We start from the raw sequence: 16,393 nt of genomic DNA on the forward strand, positions 1-16,393 counted from the left end.
TTTGTCCTGAAGCCTCTCACCCTTCTACCTTCACCCACTCCTCCCCTCCTTCCCCCTGCCTCCCAGTACAACCCAGTCAACAAACCCCTCACCCCCATCCCCCTTTCCCCCCTTTGTACATAAATATTATAAATGTTGTGAATAAATATAACAAGGACAGTAACATCCACCTGTGTGTGTCCTTCTGAATATAGATACAGAATTCATGGCTCTGATCAACTAACACAGTTTTAGTTTAGTCTCTCTCCATATTTAAATATGTCACAAGTCGACAACAGGAGTTAACATGTCATCAGAATCAGGTTTTATTGCCAAGCAGGTTTAAACATACAAAGACTTTGATGTTGTGTATTTGTGCAAGTAAAAATATAAAACATACAAAAATAGGAAACAAAAGTTAAAATGTAAAAATTCCTATAAGACCAGATTGTGCAACATGTTGTACGTAAACACCGGAGACTGGGTTGTGTTGTGCACAACACGTGAATCATTTAGCGTGTGAATCATTCTGGTGATGAAATGAGTCTTAATTTATGACTTAATTAATTTAATGTTTTTACTCTTTTTGACTTTATCAATTTTCACTCTGTTTATGTGAAACTTTTTCTCTAATATATAGAGATATTATAATATTCTGACACCACGTGAACCACACACAGTTTTATTTACACCTGCCTTGTGTTTCTTCTCTTGTTGTTGTGTGTGTGTGTACATGTGTTTACAGATTGGCTGTGGGGTGTTGTGATGTGAGCGTTGTGCGCAGTCGGTGAGGCGGTGTGTGACAGTGCGTGTGCACGAGGCTACGCACAGCGTGTCTGTACCTGGCGGACATCAGGTTGTACAGCAGAGGGTTGATGGCAGCGCTGAGGTAGAAGAGGACCGATGAGACCAGGTACATATAAAATATATTTGTAGCGAGGGAGTCTGTGTCAGCGCGTGTGTCAGCGTGTGTGTTATTGTGTGTAATGTTGGAGGGAGTCACAATATACGTGTGTGTGTCTGGTGTCAAAGGTGTGAGACTGAGTGTGTCCTGTGATGTGGTTGCGTTTGTGTGCGTTTCCTGTCTTCCAGCGTCGACATTCAGAGAACCATACATCATGATCCGACAGATTTGTAAGGGCAGCCAGCACAGGATGAAGGCCAAGACTATCACTCCTGAGGGACATGTGGAGAAGGACACAGGAAGTGGACATGAGAATCATCAATACCTGCAGCTATTAGAATACATTCCTCTCTACACTGTTAAACATGAGAGCTGTGTCTCGGTTCATTGGCTGCATCCTTCAGAGGACCTACACGACCCACCTCCTTCCTGGGTCAGGTGGACTGTGAAGGCTGAAACAAAATGAGACGTCTGGTCCCAAAGGAGAATTCGTCCTGTGCTCAAAGGAGAAGTTCGGTTTTGTTCAACCTGGTCCTTATTTCCAGCATATGGTTCGTAGATCTACTCACCCATAGAGGTTTGGAGTAACTTGGAGTCCTTCGGACGCTTTTAGATCCACACGCGATCGGTGTATATCCATACAACGCAAGGGTTCGGGGCATCCACAATACAGCCTCTAAATAACGCATTATCTGCCGCGAAACTCTTTATTTACAATGAATCTCCAGCACTAGTCCCCTGTGAGTCCAAGTTGCTTTGTTTACATCCTGGGCTTTGACTGGGTGACGTCACTCACCGAGGCGCGCAGCCGCAGATCAGCTGACGATCAGCTGTGTTTGTTTACACAGAGTTTGCTGCTGCTAGTTTTGTTTAACATGGCCGAACACTTATCAGGGCCGCTTTACACTACAGTGTTCTTTTCAAGCAGCTGTGTCCCGGTGCTCGGGCGTATTCACCCGGTTAAAGGCTAGCTAACTTCAGCGGGCTAACAAGCAGCCTTGGAGCTAGCGTTAGCTTAGCGAACCGAGAGCGAGTTGTCTTCCTGTTTAATCAACAAACCGGGTGAATACGCCTCACAGATAATGCGTTATTTAGAGGCTGTATTGTGGATGCCCCATTCACTTGCGTTGTATGGATATACGCCGATCGCGTGTGGATCTAAAAGCGTCTGAAGGACTCCAAGTTACTCCAAACCTGTATGGGTGAGTAGATCTACAAACCATTTGCTCGAAATAAGGACCTGGTTGAAAACGAACTTCTCCTTTAAGTTGGACTCAACAGAAAGCTTACTGCCCCTTGGTTTTTAACATGTTAGCCGTTAGTTAGGTTGATATGGTTCGTCACCAAAGTGCAATGAATCCTGGGAAATGTTGGACCTGCAGGGATTCAGTCGTCAGAGCTTTCTCTGGGATGAAAGGACGTAGGAGCCTTTTCCAGTCGCGCTGCTGTGAAGCATTCAGCCTCCAGAGGATGCAGCCCCTGAACAGAGACCTCTTTATGTGCAGTCTATGATTGAGACAGCTGTAAATAAAGATGGACGACGTGACTGCTCCCCAAAAGTGAAGCCAAAGCATCTAGATTGCCCCCTGGTGGCTGGCTGCAGGTCATAAACCTTGCCCTCCTTGATGTTAACAGACGGGACCAAACTAAAAAGTCAAAATACACGTCAAATACATTATTTCTCAACGATGGTTTCTGTCATTTTAGGAGGTTGTTATAACACTGGTGAGTTCTTCTTCTGGTAAATGTAGTTTGGATTCGTCATTTGATGATACAGCTACGACACTAAATTCTGAACCTGAGGGTGTGTGTGTTGGAGAGTGTGTTTCTCACCCAGAATCTTGACTGTTCGTCGGCGACTCTGGTCTTTAAGCCTGCTTTGTGGACGGAGCCACAGAGTCCGTCCAATCAGGCTGTGGACCAGTCCCAGGATGCACATGGGTACCAGGACGTACAGGCTGGAGAGAATTATCATGGCCAACAGGAGGCCAGAGGCGAAGGCAGAGTCTGTGATGAGGCACTCTTTAAACTGATCTTCTCCGACCATGACGAACACTGGCGCTGCACTGACAGCCGCTCCCAGCCAGAGGCAGCCAATCAGAGCACTGGTTCTGCGCCGTGTCACCAGCGTCTTAGCAGTAATTGGCCAGCAGATGGCCAGGTACCTCTCCAGGGAGAGAAAGGTGATGTGGAGGATGGTGCAGAAGGTGCAGCACTCTACGAGGAAGATGGTCAGCTTACAGACGAGGTCTCCTAGGGGCCATTGATTCCAGAGCTGGAAGAGACAATCAGCATCTGGTTAAACCACAGTGAAGTGCAACAACAAGGTGTATAAGTATTATAGTATATATGTGATCGCACCGTATATAGATCCAGAGGCAGCAGCAGGAGGATCAGCAGGTCACTAACAGCCATGCTGCTCAGGTAGAGGTAGGTGGAGCTTCTCATGTGTGGGCGAAGCCAAACCACCAGAATTGTCAGTGTGTTTCCAAGAACGCCGAAGAGCATCAGTGAAACGTAAATCACACTCACACACACTAGAAAAAGAAATAATGACGATTGATCTTCATTAGAATCACAAATGTAAAATAAAATGTCATCAGAATCTTGTTCGGTTTTCTTTCTTAAACTAATATAAAATCAGGCCAAGAGGACAAACCTGTCTTTATGCTAAGCTAAGCAGCTGCTTTCTATCTACTGTACAATCATCTCAACTGTAATTGAGATTGTAATAATTTAATAAATTGTTTAATTAGTTTTTAGAGGAAAATGTTTGAATGTTCTGTCTGTTTCCTTCAGATGAAATTGAAGTTGTTTTTTAATATTTGTTTAACTAAGGACAGCAGCCGGCTGCATCATTTTAAATCGTCTACAGTATCATCACCATTGTTCTGTACCCACCTAACACATAAAATAACTGGGAGCTTAGCATGCTACTGTTTGTATCTGCATCGCTCGCATTTCCATCCGCCATTTGACCAACGGCGGCTCAGGGTGGGGCAGGACGGAGAAAACGTCAGGGGAGAGGTGTGTGTGTGTGTGTCTCAGGTTCCACAGAGCTGACGCACACTGATGGATTTCCTGTGAGGGGAATGGTCTAATCAGAGCAACAGAGAAAAACACACAGGAACATATTTAGAACCACGTAAACATGCATGTATCACACTGTGAACTCTGAATACACACGTGTACTGCACATACTCACACTAAAAGCTGTTCTACGCACATATTCAATATCAACACAGTAACATTTCAGACCTTCCTCACTATTCTCACATTTTTAAATCACTGAGCCACAATAGAAAAGGAGAACTTGTACCAACGTTCTATATCGACTGCCTGGTCACACTCACTGCCAAAGAAAAGGAGCTGAAGAAGAGTCGGGTAGAGACGCTGGAGGTGAAGCTGCAGCAAGACGACTCCAAGTGAGAGACTGAGCTGCAGGAAGGTGGAGGCCCTCAAAAAATAAAACATGTCTCTGAAGGAGCAAGTTCACGAACTCAGAAGTGAGTGATGAAGCTGGAGGAGAACGTGTTAGATAAGGACGAGCTGATGAAGACAGAAACAAAGAGACGAGCTTCCACACAGTCATACCTGGTGCGCCTGGACAAGCCGAGTGAGACGGAGAAGGAGCTGGAGAGTGTTGAGAGGAAGTGGAGGAGAAAGGTTGAGGACGAAGAACCTGTGCCACCGTCTGAGTGAGAAGAGGACGTATTTTCCTGATGTTGTGCAGCATGAATCTGCACAAGCCGGTTGTTGCGGTAACTTGGCAGTGAGGGAGAGTTGACTGTTTGGTTCCTGGCAATCTGGGTGTGGACTACCACAGAGCTATCAATGGCAATAGTCGACTAATGGGTGGGAGTGACTTTGCCTGGAGGGGAAGAGTAGTTCGGTCCTGCCAAGATGAGAGACGAGCTTCCACACAGTCATACCTGGTGCGCGTGGAGAAGCTGAGTGAGACGGAGAACGAGATGGAGAGTGTTGAGAGGAAGTGGAGGAGAAAGGTGGAGCAGCTGGAGACGGTGAAGGTGGAGGACGAAGACAAACTTCTGAACCAACAGACAAATCATTACACAAAGAAGAGAGGGATGAGGGGACGTTTGTCCTGAAGCCTCTCACCCTTCTACCTTCACCCACTCCTCCCCTCCTTCCCCCTGCCTCCCAGTACAACCCAGTCAACAAACCCCTCACCCCCATCCCCCCTTCCCCCCTTTGTACATAAATATTATAAATGTTGTGAATAAATATAACAAGGACAGTAACATCCACCTGTGTGTGTCCTTCTGAATATAGATACAGAATTCATGGCTCTGATCAACTAACACAGTTTTAGTTTAGTCTCTCTCCATATTTAAATATGTCACAAGTCGACAACAGGAGTTAACATGTCAACAGAATCAGGTTTTATTGCCAAGCAGGTTTAAACATACAAAGAATTTGATGTTGTGTATTTGTGCAAGTAAAAATATAAAACATACAAAAATAGGAAACAAAAGTTAAAATGTAAAAATTCCTATAAGAGCAGATTGTGCAACATGTTGTACGTAAACACCGGAGACTGGGTTGTGTTGTGCACAACACGTGAATCATTTAGCGTGTGAATCATTCTGGTGATGAAATTAGTCTTAATTTATGATTTCATTAATTTAATGTTTTTACTCTTTTTGACTTTATCAATTTTCACTCTGTTTATGTGAAACTTTTTCTCTAATATATAGAGATATTATAATATTCTGACACCACGTGAACCACACACAGTTTTATTTACACCTGCCTTGTGTTTCTTCTCTTGTTGTTGTGTGTGTGTGTACATGTGTTTACAGATTGGCTGTGGGGTGTTGTGATGCGAGCGTTGTGCGCAGTCGGTGAGGCGGTGTGTGACAGTGCGTGTGCACGAGGCTACGCACAGCGTGTCTGTACCTGGCGGACATCAGGTTGTACAGCAGAGGGTTGATGGCAGCGCTGAGGTAGAAGAGGACCGATGAGACCAGGTACATATAAAATATATTTGTAGCGAGGGAGTCTGTGTCAGCGCGTGTGTCAGCGTGTGTGTTATTGTGTGTAATGTTGGAGGGAGTCACAATATACGTGTGTGTGTCTGGTGTCAAAGGTGTGAGACTGAGTGTGTCCTGTGATGTGGTTGCGTTTGTGTGCGTTTCCTGTCTTCCAGCGTCGACATTCAGAAAACCATACATCATGATCCGACAGATTTGTAAGGGCAGCCAGCACAGGATGAAGGCCAAGACTATCACTCCTGATGGACATGTGGAGAAGGACACAGGAAGTGGACATGAGAATCATCAATACCTGCAGCTATTAGAATACATTCCTCTCTACACTGTTAAACATGAGAGCTGTGTCTCGGTTCATTGGCTGCATCCTTCAGAGGACCTACACGACCCACCTCCTTCCTGGGTCAGGTGGACTGTGAAGGCTGAAACAAAATGAGACGTCTGGTCCCAAAGGAGAATTCGTCCTGTGCTCAAAGGAGAAGTTCGGTTTTGTTCAACCTGGTCCTTATTTCCAGCATATGGTTCGTAGATCTACTCACCCATAGAGGTTTGGAGTAACTTGGAGTCCTTCGGACGCTTTTAGATCCACACGCGATCGGTGTATATCCATACAACGCAAGGGTTCGGGGCATCCACAATACAGCCTCTAAATAACGCATTATCTGCCGCGAAACTCTTTATTTACTATGAATCTCCAGCACTAGTCCCCTGTGAGTCCAAGTTGCTTTGTTTACATCCTGGGCTTTGACTGGGTGACGTCACTCACCGAGGCGCGCAGCCGCAGATCAGCTGACGATCAGCTGTGTTTGTTTACACAGAGTTTGCTGCTGCTAGTTTTGTTTAACATGGCCGAACACTTATCAGGTGCTTTACACTACAGTGTTCTTTTCAAGCAGCTGTGTCCCGGTGCTCGGGCGTATTCACCCGGTTAAAGGCTAGCTAACTTCAGCGGGCTAACAAGCAGCCTTGGAGCTAGCATTAGCTTAGCGAACCGAGAGCGACTTGTCTTCCTGTTTAATCAACAAAACGGGTGAATACGCCTCACAGATAATGCGTTATTTAGAGGCTGTATTGTGGATGCCCCATTCACTTGCGTTGTATGGATATACGCCGATCGCGTGTGGATCTAAAAGCGTCTGAAGGACTCCAAGTTACTCCAAACCTGTATGGGTGAGTAGATCTACAAACCATTTGCTCGAAATAAGGACCTGGTTGAAAACGAACTTCTCCTTTAAGTTGGACTCAACAGAAAGCTTAATGCCCCTTGGTTTTTAACATGTTAGCCGTTAGTTAGGTTGATATGGTTCGTCACCAAAGTGCAATGAATCCTGGGAAATGTTGGACCTGCAGGGATTCAGTCGTCAGAGCTTTCTCTGGGATGAAAGGACGTAGGAGCCTTTTCCAGTCGCGCTGCTGTGAAGCATTCAGCCTCCAGAGGATGCAGCCCCTGAACAGAGATCTCTTTATGTGCAGTCTATGATTGAGACAGCTGTAAATAAAGATGGACGACGTGACTGCTCCCCAAAAGTGAAGCCAAAGCATCTAGATTGCCCCCTGGTGGCTGGCTGCAGGTCATAAACCTTGCCCTCCTTGATGTTAACAGACGGGACACGGACCAAACTAAAAAGTCAAAATACACGTCAAATACATTATTTCTCAACGATGGTTTCTGTCATTTTAGGAGGTTGTTATAACACTGGTGAGTTCTTCTTCTGGTAAATGTAGTTTGGATTCGTCATTTGATGATACAGCTACGACACTAAATTCTGAACCTGAGGGTGTGTGTGTTGGAGAGTGTGTTTCTCACCCAGAATCTTGACTGTTCGTCGGCGACTCTGGTCTTTAAGCCTGCTTTGTGGACGGAGCCACAGAGTCCGTCCAATCAGGCTGTGGACCAGTCCCAGGATGCACATGGGTACCAGGACGTACAGGCTGGAGAGAATTATCATGGCCAACAGGAGGCCAGAGGCGAAGGCAGAGTCTGTGATGAGGCACTGTTTAAACTGATCTTCTCCGACCATGACGAACACTGGCGCTGCACTGACAGCCGCTCCCAGCCAGAGGCAGCCAATCAGAGCACTGGTTCTGCGCCGTGTCACCAGCGTCTTAGCAGTAATTGGCCAGCAGATGGCCAGGTACCTCTCCAGGGAGAGAAAGGTGATGTGGAGGATGGTGCAGAAGGTGCAGCACTCTACGAGGAAGATGGTCAGCTTACAGACGAGGTCTCCTAGGGGCCATTGATTCCAGAGCTGGAAGAGACAGTCAGCATCTGGTTAAACCACAGTGAAGTGCAACAACAAGGTGTATAAGTATTATAGTATATATGTGATAGCACCGTATATAAATCCAGAGGCAGCAGCAGGAGGATCAGCAGGTCACTAACGGCCATGCTGCTCAGGTAGAGGTAGGTGGAGCTTCTCATGTGTGGGCGAAGCCAAACCACCAGAATTGTCAGTGTGTTTCCAAGAACGCCGAAGAGCATCAGTGAAACGTAAATCACACTCACGCACACTAGAAAAAGAAATAATGACGATTGGTCTTCATTAGAATCACAAATGTAAAATAAAATGTGATCAGAATCTTGTTCGGTTTTCTTTCTTAAACTACTATAAAATCAGGCCAAGAGGACAAACCTGTCTTTATGCTAAGCTAAGCAGCTGCTTTGTATCTACTGTACAATCATCTCAACTGTAATTGAGATTGTAATAATTTAATAAATTGTTTAATTCGTTTTTAGAGGAAAATGTTTGAATGTTCTGTCTGTTTCCTTCAGATGAAATTGAAGTTGTTTTTTAATATTTGTTTAACTAAGGACAGCAGCTGGCTGCATCATTTTAAATCGTCTACAGTATCATCACCATTGTTCTGTACCCACCTAACACATACAATAACTGGGAGCTTAGCATGCTACTGTTTGTATCTGCATCGCTCGCATTTCCATCCGCCATTTGACCAACGGCGACTCAGGGTGGGGCAGGACGGAGAAAACGTCAGGGGAGAGGTGTGTGTGTGTGTGTGTCTCAGGTTCCACAGAGCTGACGCACACTGATGGATTTCCTGTGAGGGGAATGGTCTAATCAGAGCAACAGAGAAAAACACACAGGAACATATTTAGAACCACGTAAACATGCATGTATCACACTGTGAACTCTGAATACACACGTGTACTGCACATACTCACACTAAAAGCTGTTCTACTCACATATTCAATATCAACACAGTAACATTTCAGACCTTCCTCACTATTCTCACATTTTTAAATCACTGAGCCACAATAGAAAAGGAGAACTTGTACCAACGGCCTATATCGACTGCCTGGTCACACTCACTGCCAAAGAAAAGGAGCTGAAGAAGAGTCGGGTAGAGACGCTGGAGGTGAAGCTGCAGCAAGACGACTCCAAGTGAGAGACTGAGCTGCAGGAAGGTGGAGGCCCTCAAAAAATAAAACATGTCTCTGAAGGAGCAAGTTCACGAACTCAGAAGTGAGTGATGAAGCTGGAGGAGAACGTGTTAGATAAGGACGAGCTGATGAAGACAGAAAAAAAGAGACGAGCTTCCACACAATCATACCTGGTGCGCCTGGACAAGCTGAGTGAGACGGAGAAGGAGCTGGAGAGTGTTGAGAGGAAGTGGAGGAGAAAGGTGGAGCAGCTGGAGACAGTGAAGGTGGAAGACGAAGACAAACTTCTGAACCAGCAGACAAATCATTACACAAAGAAGAGAGGGATGAGGGGACGTTTGTCCTGAAGCCTCTCACCCTTCTATCTCCACCCCTTCTTACCTCACCCGCTCCGCCTCTCCTTCCTTGTTAGGACAAGTCATCAGAATCAGGTTTTACTGCCAAGCAGGTTTATACATACAAAGAATTTGATGTTGTGTATTTGTGCAAGTAAAAATATAAAAAATACAAAAATAAACAAAAGTTAAATATAAAAATTACTTTAATACCAGATTGTGCAACATGTTGTGCGTAAACACCGGAGACTGGGTTGTGTTGTGCACAACACGTGAATCATTTAGCGTGTGAATCATTCTGGTGATGAAATGAGTCTTAATTGATAAATAAATGAATTTAATGTTTTTACTCTGTTTGACTTTATCAATTTTCACTTTGTTTATGTGAAACTTTTTCTCTCTCTCTCAGAGATATTATAATATTCGGACACCACATGAACCACTCACAGTTTTATTTAAATAACCTTTATTTAAAAACGATATAAAGTTCACACATAAACTAACATAACTCTGTTAAAACATCACCAATGTTTAACATTACGAAACAAATTCAGGAGAGAAATTCAATGATCACTTAATTTTTTTTATTTCTATTCTAAAATATTATCAACATGTTTAATTTTGTAAAAGATTTAAGGTTTTTATTTATTTTCTATTAAAACAGGTCGATTTTTTCAATACCCCCAGGTAAGAAAACATCCGGCCCTACCCGACCTCTGATTGGCTTATCTAATGTCAGTCCACAAACTCCAACCAATCACCACTGGACTTTTCTTAAATTAACCAATCGGAGGCCAGGTAGGGGGCGGGTCTTCGCTCACCTCGGGTAGACTGCGGAAGTGCAGGTTGTGTGGAGTTTCTCTGCGGACTGAGGGAAACAACATGTCGCTGAGAGCAGCTGTGAGCAACAAACGCTGTGTTTCAGGTTTGTGGACAAACTGACAGTCGGAGGAAAGATGTCGTGACTTCATCCACCGATGTCTGAATGTTACTGTCGCAGAGAATCTGTGAATACCCGCTGCTAGCTCGGTTAGCAGGGTTAGCTGTGCGTTAGCTCGGTTAGTTGTGGGTTAACTGTGTGTTAGCTCGGTTAGCTGTGCGTTAGCTCAGTTAGTTGTGGGTTAGCTGTAGGTTAGATCGGTTAGCAGGGTTAGCTGTTTTGTTAGCTCGGTGAGCAGGGTCAGTTGTGGGTTAGCTCGGTTAGCTGTGTGTTAGCTCGGTTAGTTGTGGGTTAACTGTGTGTTAGCTATGTGTTAGCTCGGTTAGCAGGGTCAGTTGTGGGTTAGTTGTGTGTTAGCTCGGTTACTAGGGTAAGTTGTGGGTTAACTGTGTGTTAGCTTGGTTAGCAAGGTTAGTTGTGTGTTAGCTCGGTTAGCAGGGTAAGTTGTGGGTTAGCTCGGTTAGCAGGGTAAGTTGTGGGTTAGCTGTGTGTTAGCTCAGTTAGCAGGGTATGTTGTGTGTTAGCAGCGTGTTTACAAAGTGGTTGTGGAGTGTCGTGATGCGAGCGCTGTGCGCAGTCGGTGAGGCGGTGTGTGACAGTGCGTGTGCACGAGGCTACGCACAGCGTGTCTGTACCTGGCGGACATCAGGTTGTACAGCAGAGGGTTGATGGCAGCGCTGAGGTAGAAGAGGACCGATGAGACCAGGTTGAAATACTGAGACAGATAATATACGAAGAGGGAGTGTGTGTCAGTCTGTGTGTTATTGTGTGTAATGTCGGTGGGCGTCCCAACATATGTGTGTGTGCCTGCTGTCGAAGGTGTGAGACTAAATGTGTCCTTTTGTGACTTTATGCAAATGGTTGTGTTTTCCTTGTTATGTGTAGTATTGTGTATCTCGGTATCTTGTGTAGCTCTGACGTCATGTGATGCAACGTGATGTGCGCTCGTGTCGTCAATCTCGTTGTTTGTGTTTTCACAGAGTGCATCATCTCTGTCTGTGTGAGCACGTGTCTTCAGGTCCCCGTCTGAGAGGCTAACGGGTTCAGTAGCAGAGGCCATGTTGCCTGTGCTTTCAGGAGGAGTGTTCATGTCCGAGTGCGTGTCTGTGTAAGTTTCCTGACTTTCAGCACCGGTGCCCAGAGAAAGAGAGAATATGGTCCGACCGACGTGGAAGGGCAGCCAGCACAGGACGAAGGCCAGGACGATCACTCCTGATGGACATGCGGAGAAGGACACAGGAAGTGGACATGAGAATCATCAATATCAGCTGGTGATAGAATACAACCTTCACAAACCAGTTGAATGTCTCGTCCACAGAGGAGAAGCTCGTCCTGTCCTCATTGCTGCTGCCTAGCAACAGAGTTGAAGTTGGACACGACAGAAGCCTTAATGCATCTTGGTTTTTTAACATGTGAGCTGTTGAGTTTATACACTTCGTGACAAAGTGTATAAACTGGCTCGAGATGTGCAAGCCGAGATGAAGACAAAGGATTAAATCTATCTTTCTATTTAGTAAAAGCTTAATTCAGAACCTGAGGGTGTGTGTGTTGGAGAGTGTTTTCCTCACCGAGCATCTTGACTGTGTGTCGGTGACTCTGGTCTTTACGGCTGCTTTGTGGACGCAGCCACAGAGTCCGTCCAATCAGGCTGTAGACCAGTCCCAGGATGCACAGGGGTACCAGGAAGTACAGATTGGAGAGAATCATCATGGCCGACAGGAGGCCAGAGGAGACGGCGAAATGTGTGCAGCGGCACTCTCTCTTGTCAACCTCTCTCCCCATATCAACACCCTCTTCCCATCCCCCTCCCTCGTCTTCTCTCATTTTATTTTGCTGCATCCCGTCATCTTCCATCTTCCCTTCTTTTTCACCTCCTCCCTCGTCAGCCTCTTTTTCTTCTTTTATTTTTCCTCCCTCTCCTGTTCCTCCAATCGTCAGTTGTCTCTCAAACTCTGCAGCTCTTTCACCCCATCCCTTTGTCTCTTTTCCCCCCCACTTCATTCCCTCCAATCCTCCGTCCATTGAGGTCATGTGTCCACTTCCTCTCTCCCCTCCACCTATAATAAATCCCCCCTGTTCTCCTTCTGTGCCCATCCACCCTGCGTCCTCCCTCCATCCCCTGAGGCCTAGTTCCTCTCCCCCTCCAACGTCCTCCACTCCGACCATGACCAACACTGGTGCTGCACTGACAGCCGCTCCCAGCCAGAGGCAGCCAATCAGAGCCCTGGTTCTGCGCCGTGTCACCAGCGTCTTGGCGGTAATTGGCCAGCAGACGGCCAGGTACCTCTCCAGGGAGAGGAAGGTGATGTGGAGGATGGTGCAGAAGGTGCAGCACTCTGAGAGGAACATGGTCAGCTTACAGACGAGGTCTCCGAGGGGCCAGGGTCTGGGTCTCCAGAGCTGAAAGAGATAGAGTCAGTTGATGGATTTCTGATGTGAGTCCAAACCATGAATATATGGTTGAACCACAGTGAAGTGCAACAACAAGGTGTATAAGTATTATAGTATATATGTGATCGCACCTTATACAGATCCAGAGGCAGCAGCAGGAGGATCAGCAGGTCACTAACGGCCATGCTGCTCAGGTAGAGGTAGGTGGAGCTTCTCATGTGTGGGCGAAGCCAAACCACCAGAATTGTCAGTGTGTTTCCAAGAACGCCGAAGAGCATCAGTGGAACGTAAATCACACTCACACACACTAGAAAAAGAAATAATGACGATTGATCTTCATTAGAATCACAAATGTACACATTTTCAGTCAACAATGGAAAATGGAAAAACACATTCACATAAAGTTTGTTCTCATGATCACTGGAACAGTAACAACTATGAAAGTCAGGTCATAGAGTCAAGATTTATTTAGTTATTTATAACTTTAACTTCCTTCGATAATTAATTTATATCATTCTACATCATTTCGTGTTTTTTCCCCTCAAGTCCTCATTTATTTTAACAAAGTGTACTGCATTTCTAAATCTAAACACACATCAACACATACATATACACACACACACACGTGTGTATATATAAATATAAAAATTTCACAATGTTATATATTGTTTATTATCTTATACCTTGAGAAATCCCCACATATCAAACTTCCCAGTCGTTCCCGTCTGTTTTCAGTGAACATGTTGAATTTCCTCTAAAACATTTTAACTGAAACTGCGAAAAACGAATAAAGGTTATCTCGGAAAAGAAGAAGTTTTTAATTTTCTGTCCTTTCCGTCAGATGAAAGTTGAAGTTGTTGTTTTAATATTTTTATAACTAATGACAGCAGCTGGCCGCATCATTTTTCAGTCGTCTCCAGTATCATCACCATTGTTCTGTACCCACCTAACTCAATCAGTCCAAATATTGGTTCCTCCCACTGGCAGTCTTGGTTGGGGCAGTCTTCCAGGAAGCCTGACGGGAGGCCACAGTTTTTACCTCCACAGCCGCTGCTCATGTCGTCCACCCCCAGCAGATCCATGACGGCTCAGGGTGGGGCAGGACGGAGAAAACGGCAGGGGAGAGGTGTGTGTGTGTGTGTGTCCCAGGTTCCACAGAGCTGACGCACACTGATGGATTTCCTATGACGCTCGATCACAGCCAACACTGAGCGGAAGGGTCTGATCAGAGCAACAAGGAAAAACACACATGAACATATTTAGAAACATGTAAACATGCATGTATCACACTGTAAACTCTGAATACACACGTGTAACACATTCATATTAAAAACTGTTCTACACACATATTCAGTATCAACACATCTATCAAAGCTCTAATCAGACCTTAACTCTTTTTAATTTTTTCAATCACTGACACCATCATTACCATTTTAAAAATGGATTAATTCCAAAGTCAACCTTTTTATCCCAGCACGTCTGCATTGATCCAAGACATTGTGTTAATCCAGTTGTGCAGAGATCCTAATGAGGACTTTGCGCTGACGTCCACTCGTTGTGGACAGCCGATCGAAAACCTTCTCTCTACAACCTTCACCATCACCAACTCATACCGAACGCTTACTCTAACCGAAACCACAAATCACATCTGACCCCGCTCACTAACCAGGAGCTCAGGAATCAAGTTAAGCCTCATCAGGACTGAGCTTTGGTCCCATGAGTTCTGCGGGTCCTGACGAGGTCCGTGATTCTGCTGGGAAAGATCCTGAAGAGGAAACAAACATCAAGTACAGACACACACACACAATATAGGTTCACTCACTGATTCAGAGGAGCGTCAGTCCTGTCTGTTAAAGAAACACTTGTGTTTGACTTAAACCCAGAGACAGCATGGTCTCTCTCTCTCTCTCTGTCTGTCTCTCTCTACTCTCTCTCCAGTGGTTCCCAACCTGCAGGTCGGTCCCCTTCAATGGTCATATGATAAACCTCAGGGGTCGTGAGATGATTGAAGTTTGTTTTTTTCTCTCTCCTATTATTCAAGAGCGTGTTCTTTCCCTTAAAACCCTGCGCTCACACTCAAATAGCCCCCGCTTGTCGCTTGTGCTTAGATTTCCTGTGGTACAGCTCCATCTCTTCTCTCTCATGCTCCCATTGGCTCTGACACATTGCTTCTTATGATGGAAATAATAGGAGTGATATTTATATATGTATTATTAATGAAAGTAGCACCGGATGATAATAATTTAAGCTTTATCATAGAGGAAGGTTAAGAGTCCAACCTTAAATGTAGAGTGTGTATTTCTGAGAGTCTGGAGGACTTTCATTACATTTCATTTAGCTGACGCTGGCGGACCAAAGCGATTCACAATTAGTGCATCAACCATGATGGAACAAACCAGAACAACAAGAATCAAGCACAATATGCTTCAAAGGGCCAAACTACTATATATATATATATATATATATATATATATATATATATTGTGATTTTGTTGAGTGATTAACTGGCAGTGAGGGAGCATCTGATTGGTTAAAGCCGAGTCGAGGTGCAGCGGTTGGACAGCACTAGCGGGTAGACCGGCCAGGAGGGAGGTGCAGTAGTCTAGGCTGAGATGACCAAAGCCTGGACCAGAACCTTTACCATCGTCTGAGTGAGAAGACGACGTATTTTCCAAATGTTGTGCAGCTTGAATCTACACAAGCCGGTTGTTGCGGTAACTTGGCAGTGAGGGAGAGTTGATTGTTTGGTTCCTGGCAATCTGGGTGTGGACTACCACAGAGCTATCAATGGCAATAGTTGATTAATGGGTGGGAGTGACTTTGCCTGGAGGGGAAGAGTAGTTCGGTCCTCCCCCTTCCCCCCTTTGTACATAAATATTATAAATGTTGTGAATAAATATAACAAGGACAGTAACATCCACCTGTGTGTGTCCTTCTGAATATAGATACAGAATTCATGGCTCTGATCAACTAACACAGTTTTAGTTTAGTCTCTCTCCATATTTAAATATGTCACAAGTCGACAACAGGAGTTAACATGTCAACAGAATCAGGTTTTATTGCCAAGCAGGTTTAAACATACAAAGACTTTGATGTTGTGTATTTGTGCAAGTAAAAATATAAAAAATACAAAAATAGGGAACAAAAGTTAAAATGTAAAAATTCCTATAAGACCAGATTGTGCAACATGTTGTACGTAAACACCGGAGACTGGGTTGTGTTGTGCACAACACGTGAATCATTTAGCGTGTGAATTATTCTGGTGATGAAATGAGTCTTAATTTATGACTTAATTAATTTAATGTTTTTACTCTTTTTGACTTTATCAATTTTCACTTTGTTTATGTGAAACCTTTTCTCTAATAAATAGAGATATTATAATATTCGGACACCACGTGAACCACACACAGTTTTATTTTAATTATCTTTATT

The 16,393-nt window shown here is 44.7% G+C and overlaps 3 protein-coding genes across 6 annotated transcripts; all 3 read right to left on the reverse strand.

Annotated features, from left to right (window-relative positions):
- Positions 1–246: 246 nt before the first annotated feature.
- Positions 247–4,488, reverse strand: LOC138407810 (growth hormone secretagogue receptor type 1-like). Its single transcript, XM_069525391.1, has 5 exons — positions 4,237–4,488; positions 3,785–3,980; positions 3,245–3,420; positions 2,717–3,158; positions 247–1,155 (listed from the first exon to the last, which is right to left on the reverse strand). The coding sequence occupies exons 2-5, from the start codon at positions 3,855–3,857 to the stop codon at positions 719–721; spliced, it is 1,128 nt and encodes a 375-aa protein (XP_069381492.1). The 5' UTR covers positions 3,858–3,980; positions 4,237–4,488; the 3' UTR covers positions 247–718.
- A 358-nt stretch (positions 4,489–4,846) lies between these two features.
- On the reverse strand, positions 4,847–9,869 carry LOC138407803 (growth hormone secretagogue receptor type 1-like). 4 transcript variants are annotated; one of them, XM_069525364.1, is made up of 6 exons: positions 9,466–9,869; positions 9,225–9,328; positions 8,771–8,968; positions 8,231–8,406; positions 7,703–8,144; positions 4,847–6,137 (listed from the first exon to the last, which is right to left on the reverse strand). In XM_069525364.1, the coding sequence occupies exons 3-6, from the start codon at positions 8,841–8,843 to the stop codon at positions 5,701–5,703; spliced, it is 1,128 nt and encodes a 375-aa protein (XP_069381465.1). In that variant the 5' UTR covers positions 8,844–8,968; positions 9,225–9,328; positions 9,466–9,869; the 3' UTR covers positions 4,847–5,700. The 4 variants fall into 4 exon arrangements, with proteins under 4 accessions (XP_069381465.1, XP_069381464.1, XP_069381466.1 ...); XM_069525363.1 differs by having other exon boundaries at positions 9,225–9,390; XM_069525365.1 differs by lacking the exon at positions 9,225–9,328.
- A 680-nt stretch (positions 9,870–10,549) lies between these two features.
- On the reverse strand, positions 10,550–14,977 carry LOC109647584 (uncharacterized). The gene is made up of 4 exons (XM_069524999.1): positions 13,908–14,977; positions 13,093–13,268; positions 12,139–12,970; positions 10,550–11,782 (listed from the first exon to the last, which is right to left on the reverse strand). The coding sequence occupies exons 1-4, from the start codon at positions 14,041–14,043 to the stop codon at positions 11,103–11,105; spliced, it is 1,824 nt and encodes a 607-aa protein (XP_069381100.1). The 5' UTR covers positions 14,044–14,977; the 3' UTR covers positions 10,550–11,102.
- Between the last annotated feature and the right edge of the window lie 1,416 nt (positions 14,978–16,393).

This window comes from Paralichthys olivaceus, chromosome 5, assembly GCF_024713975.1.
Source record: "Paralichthys olivaceus isolate ysfri-2021 chromosome 5, ASM2471397v2, whole genome shotgun sequence".
NCBI lineage: Eukaryota > Metazoa > Chordata > Actinopteri > Pleuronectiformes > Paralichthyidae > Paralichthys > Paralichthys olivaceus.